This window comes from Otolemur garnettii, unplaced genomic scaffold (genome assembly GCF_000181295.1).
Source record: "Otolemur garnettii isolate 467f Iridium unplaced genomic scaffold, OtoGar3 scaffold00001, whole genome shotgun sequence".
NCBI classification, from domain to species: Eukaryota; Metazoa; Chordata; class Mammalia; order Primates; family Galagidae; genus Otolemur; species Otolemur garnettii.
The window spans coordinates 45283559-45297908 of NW_003852396.1; the positions used below are offsets into that span (position 1 = coordinate 45283559).

A 14350-nucleotide genomic window follows, 5' to 3' on the forward strand; every position below is an offset into this window, starting at 1 on the left:
TATAAAAAGGGAGAATGTTACCCTTACATGAAATAAAACTGCATATTTCTATATCATAGTATATATTTATATGTGATTATACAGAAAGAAGTTTGGAAAGATATAAACCAAGTTGAAAATAGTAGTTATGCTTGGGGAAAGAAACAGAATATAGGTTAAGGAGAAACGTTAAGGAAGCTTTCTCTCACTTTTTTCAATAATTATTCATTTAAAAAATATCTAATGATTGCTTGCCTTATACCAGGCACTATTATATAGCAAGAGTATGTATCTGTTTATTACTTGTATAATTGTAAAATATTTTTAATATTTTTAATGAAAATATTACCTCCAAAAGGGGAAACTAACGTAACGGTAAATCCCTAAAGTACTTAAAATGTGATCCTTGGCTCGGCGCCTATAGCTCAACCGGCTAAGGCGCCAGCCACGTACACCTAAGGTAGTGGGTTCAAATCCCCAGCCCGGACCTGCCAAAACAACAATGACGGCTGCAACCAAAAAATAGCCAGGTGTTGTGGTGGGCGCCTGTGGTCCCAGCTACTTGGGAGGCGGAGGCAGGAGACTCGCTTGAGCCCAGGAGTTGGAGGTTGCTGTGAGCTGTAATGCCACGGCACTCTACCCAGGGGGACAGCTTGAGGCTCTGTCTCAAAAAAAAAAAAAATGTGATCCTTTATCTTCTTAATATATCAGAAGTTAAGAAACTTTTTAAAGTTAAGTAAATGAATTTATTATCTTTTTTTTTTTTTTTGGCAGTTTTTTTTGGCCGGGCTGGTTTTGAACCCGCCACCTCCAGCATATGGGGCTGGCGCCCTGCTCCTTTAAGTCACAGGCACTGCCCTATTATCATTTTTTATTTTTTATTTTTTTATTATTTATTTATTTATTTATTTTATTAAATCATAACTGTGTACATTAATGCAGTCATGGGGTACAGTGTGCTGGTTCTATATACAATCTAAAATATTTTCATCATATATTGGATACTTTTTCTTCCATTCTTGGGATACTCTGCTAAGAAGAATATTTTCTAGCTCCATCCATGTAAACATGAAGGAGGTAAAGTCTCCATCTTTATTATAACTTTTTAAATCTGTTTCTCCTAACTCAGTTTAAAATTCTTATTCTCCAGATCTGGACCCTTTGGAGAAACAACCTGATTTCTTTATTTCCCACTGAAATACATTTCTATTCTCTAATACCAATTCTTCGGAGGTTTGGGAACATATAGTGAAATCTAAAGTTCTTAGCTGGGATAACTCCAGTTATCAACTGGCTATCTACAGATAGAAACACACTTTTTTTTTTTTTAATTCATGTGCTTGAACAACCCAGAAAATAAACCTGGACTTCATGAAGTTCTTTCTTGCCTTCTCACAATAGAGAAGTACATTAAGGCCCTTTAATATTGAAATAGCTTGGTGTAACAATATTTTAATCTTTCTCCTCAATTCTCTCTAAAGACAAGGATTTACTGCCTCAACAAAGAAACCCTAACATTTTTAGACAAATGTTAACTGTTAGAAAGTTTTTTCTTTTGTGTGTCTGTGACTCTGGTCCCTGGGACTTTTCACCTACTAACTTGCGTCTGGCCCTCAACAGGGGCCAGATATATACTCTTTGTCCTATGACAGCGCTCTAGCCATCTCAAAACAGCTACTTGATTCTCTTAAGACTTCTGTTTTTCAGAATAAACATGCCTTATTCCTTTAATCTAAGAGAAGCTTCTGCCAACTAGCCTAGGAAAGTGTGGAAAACTAAATTTTTCTGCAACCAGATTATTCAATCGAAATAAACAAGATTTGGTTTTACCTTAATGCAGTCATAGCCTTCTTTGATAATCATTACAAACATCTTCAAAAACAAAATCCCCCCCTGCCTGCACATGTGTACATAAGCTACATACGCACTAACCTACATTTTTACTTTTAATCTTTTAAAAATGGGAACTACTTTTAAACTCATTTGACTTGGGTTCCTACCCAACTGTCTTATCTCCTCTGCTTTATCACAGGGTTTCATTTGAGCTACAGTTCATGTACTCCAAATTATATTTCATTCTTTTAAGTTTACACCTGTTTCTCCTTATTTTGACCCCTAAATTATCAAGCAATGACTTGACACACAGTGACTTGACATCAAACTTCATCCAATAAGCCTTAATTTATAACAGGCTTCATAATGTATCTTTGTTAATTATATGCAGTTAAGCATCTCAGTTACATTTGGTGGAAATTGTTAACTACTTTTTATGTTTAGCAAATAAGAAAAAATAAAATTTTCAAATCTAGAAAACCTAAGATGGACATCCACATAATTCATCCTGTCCTTAGAAGAATATAATTATAGCTTCCAATCTAAACCATTTGGGGAAGGGTGGCTGGGGCAAAGGTGAGGTGAATATTCATCTTGCCTAGAAAGCTACACCTAAGAACATTTTTTTAAAAAAAAAAATTTTAATCCTGCCTCCTGTTTGATTTCTGTACCGGTTTTCCTAGCTGTGAAACAAAGATAGTAAGAGGCCTGTTTTAACTATTTTGCAGGGTTACCATAAGACTTATATATAAGATACCATATGAAAAAGTTCATTTAAAAGTATAAAATGCAATAAAAATGTAAAGTACAATATTATTAATAATAATGATACTTTCTGTGACCACAGTGAAACACTCTACAAATTTCCTCCCTTTAACACTAAGACTTTTAATTACATTCTCTTTTTTATCCTTGTTTTTGTTTCCTTTTCCACCACCACCAGCAAAAAAAAATTTCTGCATAATCTTTTAGCCTTGGTCTTTAATTACAAATGCCAGCAAAGATTTACATAGAATACAACATAAGTATTGTACATAATACAGAAGTGGATTCTGACATTTCATAAACCCCAGCCCTCCTCAGACTGACTTCATTTTCTTTTTCCTTTTTTTTTTTTTATAACCTTTTCTATATTCTCCTGGAAAAAGAAAAAAATCAAACTGCCTAGCAATATTACAGCAACTGTCACCATACGCACTTTTTATAGTTATCTACTTTAAAACTCTTACAAGTGGCCCCGTGATTTTTCTCTGCAAAAGTACCAGGTATTTTTATCTCAACTGTGTCCTAAATTTTTTCCAGATTTTTAGACCCCCACAATAGGATCATAGCCACTGGGACTGCTCTATGAGTTTATAATTTGAAAACTCAGTGCTTGTATCCAGGAATGCAGATTCCTCAAAATGAAAAAACAAAAGTGAAAGACTACACTGAAAAACAACACTTAAAAAAAAGCTGCTAAATATTCTATAGCTAGACATTAAGAAACAAAAACACCCTCCTACCTCCCTCACCCCAATCTTTGCTCACATCCAGTTGCATAATTGTATCTAAACAATATCCAAAACAAACAACAGACTCTATTTTAATAAAAGTGCTTTTCTTCTTTTCCCGTAATCACCCCTTTTTCCTTTCTCATACACTACATTCCTCTCTCTGATAACAACAACAAATACTTACTGAATGCCTGTGAGGTGTAAGACCATGCGTGCTACATGCTAAGGAAAACATCAGGGAACAAAATAGGCTACTCCAGAGGGAAGGACGGACACTAACAAAAATAACACCAATGAATACACAATTTTAAACTGCAACATCTGTTCCAAAATAAATTAAGGATAAAGCGCAAGATCTTTACAGGCAGGTAAGATTTGACTTGGAAAAATTAAGTCTTCTCTGAAGAAATGGAATTTTAACAGGGACCTGAACAATAAGTAGAAATCATTCTGATGAAGAATAGACAGAAGTGCATTCTAGTTGAGAAGACATCATCATATGAAGTCCTTCAGACAGGAAAAAAAACACGGAAGGAACAAGAAAATGACAGTAGACCAGTATAGTAGCTGGATCAGAAAGAATGATGAGGAGAAAGGCAAGAGCTGAGGCTGGCAAGTTAGGGGCTAGACTCTGTGGGGCCAGGGCCTTTTATGTTAAAGACTTTTTGTTGTGTTGTTTTTTTTTTTTAATGAAAGTGTAATAGGAAGCCAAGAAAAAGTCTTTCTTGCATCCCAAAGAATGGTAGGTGGAGTCTTTCCTACAATACAAAGAATATGAAATTTAAACGTGAGTAAAAAGAAAAGCATGAGAATGAAAAACACTAGTCAAGAGAGTGTTTACCCCTGGCGTGAAGGAAAGGAGATGTAAAATTGGGAAAAGCTTCAACTGTAATGTTAATGTTTTATTTCTTACCAATAAGTTATTCATCGTGCGATTCTTTATATATTTTTGTATGACTGAAGTTTTAATAAGAGACATTTTTCTAATAATTAATAAAAACTAAGAATTCACTGGTTCATTTCCCCTCCCTCTTCTTTCCCAGATTCATTAAATCACCTCAATTTTGAAAAAGACAAGCATATAGAATTTAGGAGTCTCCCCTCTTAAATATTCTGTTTCCTGTGCCTCTGTTCTCTAGACTTTTAGCATCAGATGTAAGGGTTCTTTAATTACCTGATCTTTTGTTCTATCATATGCTATAAGCCTCATAGCTTTCCAACAACCACAGAATTAATATCAGGATTAAATGAGATAAAAAACAGCGTTTAGCACACAAGAGCTCAATAAATGTTAACTATTATTTTTATTATTTCAAGTATTATAGTCTACTATTTCCTGTCCTAAATATGAGCCAGAACATTAGAACTAAAAAAAAAAAAAAAACCCAAGTGTATAGGGCCAAGTAATGCTCTAGTATTTTGAATGTGTATATACTATATATATTCACAAATACATACACACAAATACATGCATACATACAAAGTATATTTCCAACACTGAATTTTTTTTGAAGAGGAAGACACTTTTTCTGTGCTCATTTAAGCATTAAATAACAAAATGTTAACTTGAGATTTTTTTAATGCCACTATAGATAAATATACAGGTAAAAAAAATCCTGCATGTGTTGGTGCACAATTGCATTTAAAGGCAAGTTTAATATGCTTACTAACTTCTTCTAAGTACAACAGTGCTACACTGAAATGATTTATGATTACATAAAGCCTCAATAGTATTTAGTATGGCCCATATTATGTTTAAAAGGCTCATTGTTGTAACATCAAGTAATTCATGAAAAACTTCAATCTTAAAGAATTGAATATTGACATCAAAATTTCTTCTACAACAGAAGGAGCAGCCTTTGGTGGAAGAACATTATTAAAATCATATCTTTTCACTTAATTTTCGTTGTACAAATAGCACAGATCCTCTCATTTCTCTTTCCTTCTGATTCACAAATACAATAAAAGCTGTCTTTAGAAAGGCTCTTAAATTAAACATCAGGATGAAATAAGTACTGGGACTCCAAAAATATCAGAACTTATGACAATTTTTGTTATCTGAATATCTTATAGAATCTTCATGTGAATATTATACTTTAAATTATATTTTAATACTTAAGAACCCAGAACCTGCTCTAGTGGAAAAAAAAAAATAGTTTGTCACTCAAGATTATTCAGTTTATATTACTTGAGGTTTGAACTTAGATTGTTTTAGTAATCATTTCTCCATGCCCATTTCCTTGTTCTTAATCACAAGTCTAATCAAATGTTTTTATAAATATTCAAAATTAAATATATTTATCTACTTACGTAAATACTTTTCAGTTAACTTCTGCCGATAGCCTATACAGGAATCTTATTAACAACTTTGGGAAAAAAATTTTTTTATTTGTTCCAGCAGCTTGTAAATTCACATTAGACTTAATTGTTTAAATAAATCAACATTCTGCTCGTTAAAAAATGGATATAAAAGATTAATTCCAAGTTTTGTTTTACTTACCAAGCTCTGCCATTCCACCCCACTGCCTGAACAATATTATCAGCTCTTCGAATACTCATTCTTGCTAAGTAAAAGGATATTTCTTCTCTAGCTGGATTAATAATCAACTTTCTAGATAGTTCATTTGTAATTCTCTTCTGGTTAACCCTTAGCATTACAGCAGTCTGACCAACTCATGGTAATCAATTTATAAAGAGGGAAGGAAAGGAGAAATTTGATCATGAAGATAACAAAAGGAAAGTAAAAATGAGGGACAGTTTAGATTAGGCCCCAAAATAACAATCATCCTTACTCTTTATACTAAAAGGTATAAATCTTTGTTGTATATTATAAAGAAATTCAGGACATAAACACAAGAAACAAGATAAATAAAAAGAAAAATCTAACAGGTTCATAGCACACACCCCAGTGCATATCAGACCATGTTTACTGCTTTCTAATGTGCAGATAAACACAACCCAGCTCTGGGCATAAGAGATACATTTTTCTCTTTGTAGAGAGGTGTTTCAAATTCTAAATGCCTCCTCTCTGAACAGTTGTAGCCACTTTGTCCCTTTTCCTACAATAACTGCCATCCCAGGCTTTATGGCAATTTTCTCCACATGTGATATGTAAACACTTGGCATCAGAATAATCTGGGATGCTTGTAAAAAATACAGACATCTAGGACCCACTTTAGACATCCAAGCACACAAGTGATTCTTGCATACCTAAGAGTTAGAGGGTCATTGCTCTAAGACTATTTTTGACCTCATATAAGTGAAACTCCAATACAATCCCTGGGAACTCAGTATAAAATTGTTTATTCTTGCTAGTTTGACCTTGACCTTTTGCCTTTATTCCAGTCACTAAGATTCTACCTTGTTTTTCTGTATCTGGGAGCAGTAGTTCATCTAAGACCATGACCCTTCCATGGTCTTGGTAATCTTCCACATATAGACTATTCAAAAACTAAAATCCGTGTTTAAACTCCACTTAGTATCTATGGTATTTTTCATGGCCCACCTACCTAACTCTCTCAGAACTACTTGCCTCATATATATTTTTCTTTTTTGCTTTGTCTGGTTTAATCTCCTGTTTTATGCCTCTCTTCTATAATGGGCTACAATTGTTGGTGTTCACTGTCCAGCATATGTACTAATACATTTTGTCTGCTGTATTAACTTTCTTCCAAGGCTGCTCTCATCCTCCTAGATCCTTACTAGACTGCTCTATACCTGCTGTGATAACAAGACTTTCCTATTTACATCCAGACATACAAAATAACTAAAGGTCAAAAGATAGACAAAGCAGCCAGGGGTTTCACAAATTGTTACAAAGCCCATGTTCATAGACAGAATGAAGGAAAAAATAATAAGTACGGGAAAAAAAGAAAACCATGGAAAGCTAAAGGGGAAGTCCTTGGAAACTGGAATAGTAGAAAAGGTAAAATAAAATTTTAAAATTCAATTCTAATCATTTGTCTTACTTTTCTAAAATTTATTAAGCAATGTCAAGGAAAACAAACATAATTATTCAACCTAAAGGGAAGGTTAAGATGAATAAAAGAAAACAATAAACAAAAAAAAGAGTACTGACCTATTAGAACTTAGAAGACTTGGATTTCTCATAGCCTCTCTACCATGGTTTAGGTTTGTGATCTAGACCAGTGCTTCTCAACCTGTGGGTCATGGCCCCTTTGGGGGTCTCCTGCATATCAGATATTTACATTAGAATTTATAACAGTAGCAAAATTATAGTTATGAAGTAGCAACAAAAATAATTTTTCAGTTGGGGGTCACCACAACCAGGGTCGGCATTAGGAAGGTTGAGAACCACTGATCTATAGACTAAGGCTCTTAACTTTTCTATGCTTCAATACCTTATTTGTAAAATGAATATAATAAATCAGTCTCTATGCTTCCCATAGGGTTATTATGACAATTCAAATTATTAAAGAGATTTGAAACCATAAATACCATATAAATATATATAAAGGATTACTATATCTATGTACATTGCTATTATATAAAAGATTATAATTGGGAGCTGCACCTATGGCTCAGTGGGTAGGGCACTGGCCCCATATACCAAGGGTGCCAGGTTCGAACCCAGTCTGGGTCAGCTGAAACATCAGTGGCAACTGCAAAAAAATAGCTGGGTGTTGTGGTGGGTGCCTGTAGTTCCAGCTACTCAGGAGGCTGAGGCAAGAGAATTTGCCCTAGCCCAAGAGCTGGAAGTTGCTGTGAGCTGTGACATCACAGCACTCTACTGAAGGCAACAAAGGGAGTGTCTCAAAAAAAAAAAAAAGATTATAATTAACACATCCACAAAAGGCATACAGTGGTGATTTTTTTGTTGTTGTTTTATATTATTTTTAATGGAAAGCATAAACCATACACAGTGAAAAAAGTAAATAGGAGTTTGTGAAATGTCTTTCCTAAGCAAATCTTAAGAATAATACTAATATCAGTTAGGAATAAAGTAAAATCATCCTAATCAGATTAATTTGAGTTTGCTCAGGTCAGACCTAAATCTTAAATCTTATCAGAAATACTTCCCTGATAAGGAAAGGAATCATTTGGAATGACACAGGTAACATTTTCTCATTCAAAACCATTGACCTAAAGCTAGAATTCTGACTGATTTCAAGTTGCAAAAGCTTAGGGTATTGGTTGATGACATTTAGACTTTATCCAGCATTGGCCTAAGATTTAATCAGGTACTATGATTTGATTTAACTGGATAATGTATACGCATTAAAACTGAGAAAGTAGACTCGGCACCTGTAGCTCAGTGAGTATGGTGCTGCCCACATAGACTGAGTCTGGTGGGGTCGAGCCTGGCCCAGGCCTGCTAAACAATAACAACTGCAACCAAAAAAATAGCCAGGTGTTGTGGCGGGCACCTATAGTCCCAGCTACTTAGAAGGCTGAGGCAATAGAATCACTTAAGTCCAAGAGTTGGAGGTTGCTATGAATTGTGATACCACGGCACTCTACCCAGGGTGACATAGTAAGGTTCTGTCTCAAAAAAAAACTGAGAAAGAAAGTGGAAGACTTAGCCAGTGCACAAATTGGTTGATAAGAAGAGGATTGTTTAATTTATTGACTTAAAAAACAGACACTTCCATATTTTTTGCTTCAATAAACTCATTCAATAAATATTACTGAGCACCTACTATGTTCTAGGCATTGTTTAAAACTTTGGGGAATGTGATTAACAAAAATAGTCAAAAACTCTCTGCCATCATAGAACTTATGACAATGGCAAAGAGGCCAATAAGTTTAAAAGATACACAAATTACAGTAGGTTAAAAGCTGATAAAGGGTCTTCAAACAAAGAGAACAGAACGAGAGAGATGAAGAACATTTGGAGGATTGCAATTTTAAATAGGATAGTCAAAGTAGATCTTACCAAGATGACATTTAAGCAGGGACTTAAAGAAGTTTATGGGTTTTGGTGAGGTACCATAATCACAGGGGTCTTTTCAACAGTTTTAATTTTTTACCATTTTAATAATAAATACAAGATAGTCTTATAAATTGACTTTTATATGACAACAAAAAGTTGTAAATCACTAAGTTAATGGTAAAACAAATGGTAGTATAGCCATACAATGGTAAATGGTATAGTGATTTAAAATGTACTCAAAGACTATAAAAATGGGACAATCCAATAAAATTATGTTTTTAATATACGAATGTATTTATAGCATGATCCAATTCTGCAATTTTTTTTTCATTTGCTCAACAACTATTTTTTCAAGTACCTACTATGAGCCAGGCACTGTTCTCAGCACAGGAGAGAGGGCTGTAAACAACCTAGACACGTTCTTTCTTCTCATACACACATAGAGAAAAGACTGAAATGAAATGCATCAAAATGTTATTAGGCGGGAAAGTTATTTTAAAATAATATCATAGATATTTTATTTTCTCTTTTATAATTAAATATAGTCCAAAGTTTCTAAATATTTTCCAAATGCTTGCAAACACAAACCATGGCATCTATACTTATCTAAATATGGTCCACATTTGCTTTGGGATATCTGTTTGGATAAAGCACAAATTTGCAGTCCTAAAATATTCTACAAAATTAATATTGCACTTTTCAATAGTATACCAATTTTTATGTCTCATAGCATCTAAATAAAATTGAGTAACAAGAGGCCCTTTTCTACAGACACAAAAACTAAGAAACAGGACAGTTAACTAATTTGCTGCCCTAGAAATACCAAGTGTTTAAACTGTAAATTATAATAATATATATGAAAGAACTGCCCACAGTGCCTAGATCAAGGAAAGTTTGCTGATTCTGGATCCTATGCTAGGCATTAGGGTACATCTCCCCCCCACTCAACTGGGATTTTTTGTTTTTGTTTTGTTTTTCACGAGGGGGGGGAAGCACCATTTATTTAAAATGGAGCTTTAATAATTATGTAAAGAATCTTATTTGAATACTAACCCTACTACCACTACCAGATGTTAGCTTTATTCCATCTCCTCTGGACCACTAAAATGACCAGTAAACAAGTTAAATATGTTCCTATAAGGCTTTTTCAATCTTCCTTAGATATCAGCTATTTTATATTTAAACAGTATAACAAATGGCAGCTATTTGTCTACCTCTAATTAGTTGAGTTACCTTAGGAAAGTCATTTTAAATTTCCAGTCTCACTTTTTTTATTTTTCTAATATATGAATTGAACTAGATGATCTCACAAGTCCTTAAGTTCTAACATTTCATGAAGTTATTATTATTTCAAACCCATGCAGTATTTACAATAAATTAAGGAACATAGCTTCTCAAAGAAGAAAGGCTACAGCAATAAGGATGATGGGCTAAAAAAAGAAAACAAAGACCCAGGATTAAAAGAGGATTTGAAAATCTCCCCAAACCCCTAGACCAAGCCCAGCTTCAATCACACAAGATCTGTTTTCAGATAATAAAGAGCAGAAATATGAAGGTTTCTCAGATCTTCAAAAGATAGCCTTTTGCTTATAAAAGATAAAATTCACTTGTTCCTATACTTCCTCTGGTTCTTGAAACATAAATACACACACCAACAACAACCACCCTAACTAAGTGTTTTAATATTGGTATGAAAGGAAAAAACAAGTCACTCATTTTGCTGAAATAAAAGTATTTTAAACTCTGAGAGGGTGATTTGGTTTTGAGAGGTTTTTGTTTAAAAAATACTGTATTCAATCCTTTTCTATCACCTCTTCTATATATAAAACTCCCAATAGCTCTTAAAATAGTGGCATTTTCTTATGTACATAGAGAAAAATTTGTGTTGCTATTGCAGCAACATCTAAACAGTTTCCTGTAAACTTTCTGTGATAGAACTCATAGAATTTATGATAAAACCCTGTAGAGTGGCAAAACAAATTTCTTTCATATTTATCATTCATTTTATTCAGTGTACATTTGAAGCAAACCTTTTAAGAACACCAGTAATGTGAGAAAGCTACAACAACTAAATTTACTGTTAAGTATCACATCACTGGTCCTCCTAGGAGTTTAGGAAGAAAGCTTAAATCACATTTCCTAACACATTGGAGAGCTTCCCAGAGATGTGATGGCCCACAGAGGCAAACCATCCAAAGCACACTGGAATCTCAGCGATGGTGACAAAGAAATATTGCTTTATTTAATGAAAGCAACTTGGAGTTATCCTTTTTTTTTTTCTTTTTAACAAAACACAAACTCTCCCCTACCCCATTTTTCTTCTTTCCTTCCTCCACCCCCTCCTGTTTCACCTGACTAAACTGTAGGTATTTGTTCCATCACCTGACTTAAGGACTGGCTAGAAATATTAGAAAAAAACAATCTACCATTGTTACATGAGACAACAACCTTTCATGTCCTTGAAGCTCACCATGACCTTTCATCTTTCCTATCCCCAATGGTCTCTCCTAACAACTAAAACTACACTCTGTTGGGCTGAATTCCAGATTGTCATAAAAAGAACCCTGTCCTTTCAAAACAAAACCAATTTTTACACCAAGGTGGGGGAGAAACACAAGTCCATTGTTCCCTCACAGATGGAAGTTGGAGTTACTAAGGCAACTGCTCTAATCCTTCTTTTTACCACCTTTTTCACATCACTGGCCTATCAAGTATGCTACCTTTTAACTCATAAGCTCAAAAGCTGGTAGTCTAACTGGCTGCCCTAATTAGCTACGATTTTCACACTACAGACAACATGATGAGCTAATCGAAATTTGCAAAATAATGACGTACCTCCAGCAAATATTCCTCCTCCTGAGGCCCAGTCTTAGAATAACAATAATGAGACCATTATTAGAGAAGGGCATTAAAATGCTGCACTGCTGCTAAACAGAGAACTTAATTGTTCTGGTCTTGTCCATTGAATCAACAACCTATTGTTGTGGACTTGAAAAATAAAGGACTGGAGAATGGGTGCCATGATGATTGGTCTGTGCGGCCATACCGGCACTCTGTAGAATTGTTTTCTTTTGAAACTCTTGATGGACTAGTAGTTTTGTTTAAAAGTAACATAAAAGGCGATTGTCTGGATAAAAAGTCTATTTATTGAAATCTTTAGAAGCAGTTGCATGGATTTGTTCGTGACCCCTGAGATAAAAACATAGTGACCATAATAACACCATTTGTAGAGAGCTCTGTTACCGCTGCCTACAGTAACATAAGATAAGAGACAGCCTTTTCTAACTACAGTAGGAAGGAAGGAAGTACTTCTGAGCAGAAAGCAAGAATGATAAAAGGTCAAATACTGGATAAAGCTCATTAATCTCTGAAAGAAAGACTTTTTAAAATAATGCTAATTTAAGAATTCTGTACAATTGCTACAGATTCAAGCACAAGCAAAAAAAAAGGCACACAGCTTTTTTTTCTTTTCCAACTTTGAGCTTCTTTCCTTTAGTAAAAAGAGGATTAAAATAAAATGATTATTAAATAACTGAAGCAAGATGCCTCAGGATAACCTGGAGAACAAGAAACCCAAAGGTTTCCAGATAATTATTCTTGTGGTCATCCCCAGTCTATATTGAGAATAACAAAACACCAAAGTTAAAGGTTAACTAGTGCAGGATTCTTAGCAGTAGAAAAGCACTGTTTACACACTGTAAAAGTCTCTTCTATATGGAGCCACAGTATATGTTTTCTGTAAAGTCAGGCCAAGATTTTAGCATTGAATTGTGGGGGAGGGGTGTACTTTTCTTCCTGGTAAGTATTTGGGGTAGGGGTCTGTTTGTTACCAAGTGAAATCTGCATTATATAAAAATGTATTAAATTGTAAATAAGACCTCTTGTTTCATTCAATCTGTGCTTTGCTTCATTTATCTTCATCTTGTTAAGCTAAATTAATTAACAATCTCACTGTTGCACACTTTCTCTTTTCATTACATCAAATAATGACCCATGTATGGAGAAAGCCCTCACCACGGGAATTCTGCAACTCTACTGCTAAGAAGAATTTCTGTGTATCAATGTAGCAATATTCATTTTATAAGCATTTATTAAATGTACTTTTCATTGTTAACAACCAATTAAGCACCTAAATTCCTAATTATTATCAATAGAAAACCATTAACAAAAAGCAGAACTAAACTAAAAGTTGCAGGACACTTTAAAAAGGAAAAAAGCTTTTATGTTACTAAGTTTCTTTATGGACTAAATGTCCACAACTGGGTTTCACCGTCAATTTCACCTAAAATAAGAAGAAACACATGCAAATTTGGTAGGTATGTTTTCACAGATACAACACAATATTGCATAAAAGCTTTAAAGACACACCCCAAGCTGTTCTGCTCCTTGCTGTGAAATGTCTAATGTGATAAATTGGATGATTAGAATTTCATTGGTAAATCCCATTATTTTAAATCTATAAGAGTGAAATGTGTTAAACTCTTTTGTAAGTTTTCTTTTCAACCTGAAACTCTGTGGCATTTGGAGTTATGCAAATGGACAAAACAGTAAAGCCCTTTTAAATCTTTTCCTTGATCAACCAGAGCTTCTTTCTCCAATCACAGCTTTGTGCGTGATATCTTTCTGCTAGCATTTCTTATTTAATTAAAACAGACACTGACAGAAGGACATGGATTAGTACTGTAATGATGCATTTACTTAGATTAATCGGAGGCTCCTTTTAGAGTAATGGCTTAAACAAAGAACAAAAGGAAATTGTTATGAAACAGCCTTTTATCCCAGGCAAAGGTCGCATTATGAGGTTTTTAATTTTGTCAGCTTCTGTTATACTCTGCCTTGCTAGTGGAACATGAGAAGTGCTTTTACCCCCAATAAAGCCAGTTATTATAAAAACAGCCATTAAAGCTGCAAATTAAAATGTCTGATTTTAAAACAGGTTACTTAGCTTTCAGAATCCTCTAATTAGCATGTTGTGCATTGTTGTGAGGAAAAGAAGACTAAAATGCTAATGACCTACCACCAGGTGACCACACTGCTGTGCAAAATAATAAGGACCTTTCCAAGTAATATGATGAATTAACCAAGTACAGGTCCCCCATTTTACACCCCAAGTACAGCTCCAGATGAATGGAGGGCCATAACTGTTAAG

At 34.3% G+C, this 14350-nt stretch overlaps 1 protein-coding gene across 3 annotated transcripts in view; it reads right to left on the bottom strand.

Moving 5' to 3' along the window:
• Positions 1-14350, bottom strand: part of SOX6 (SRY-box 6) — a 499579-nt gene that overhangs the window by 410920 nt on the left and 74309 nt on the right. Inside the window, exon 1 of one of the 3 annotated variants that reach the window (XM_003781136.3) lies at positions 11511-11717. The exons of 1 other annotated variant lie outside the window; for it this stretch is intronic. In XM_003781136.3, coding sequence (XP_003781184.1) covers positions 11511-11515 — 5 coding nt within the window. In that variant the 5' untranslated portion in view covers positions 11516-11717. Of the gene's footprint in view, positions 1-11510; positions 11718-14350 lie in introns of those variants that run through there. One more of the 3 variants, XM_003781135.2, reaches the window with a different exon arrangement.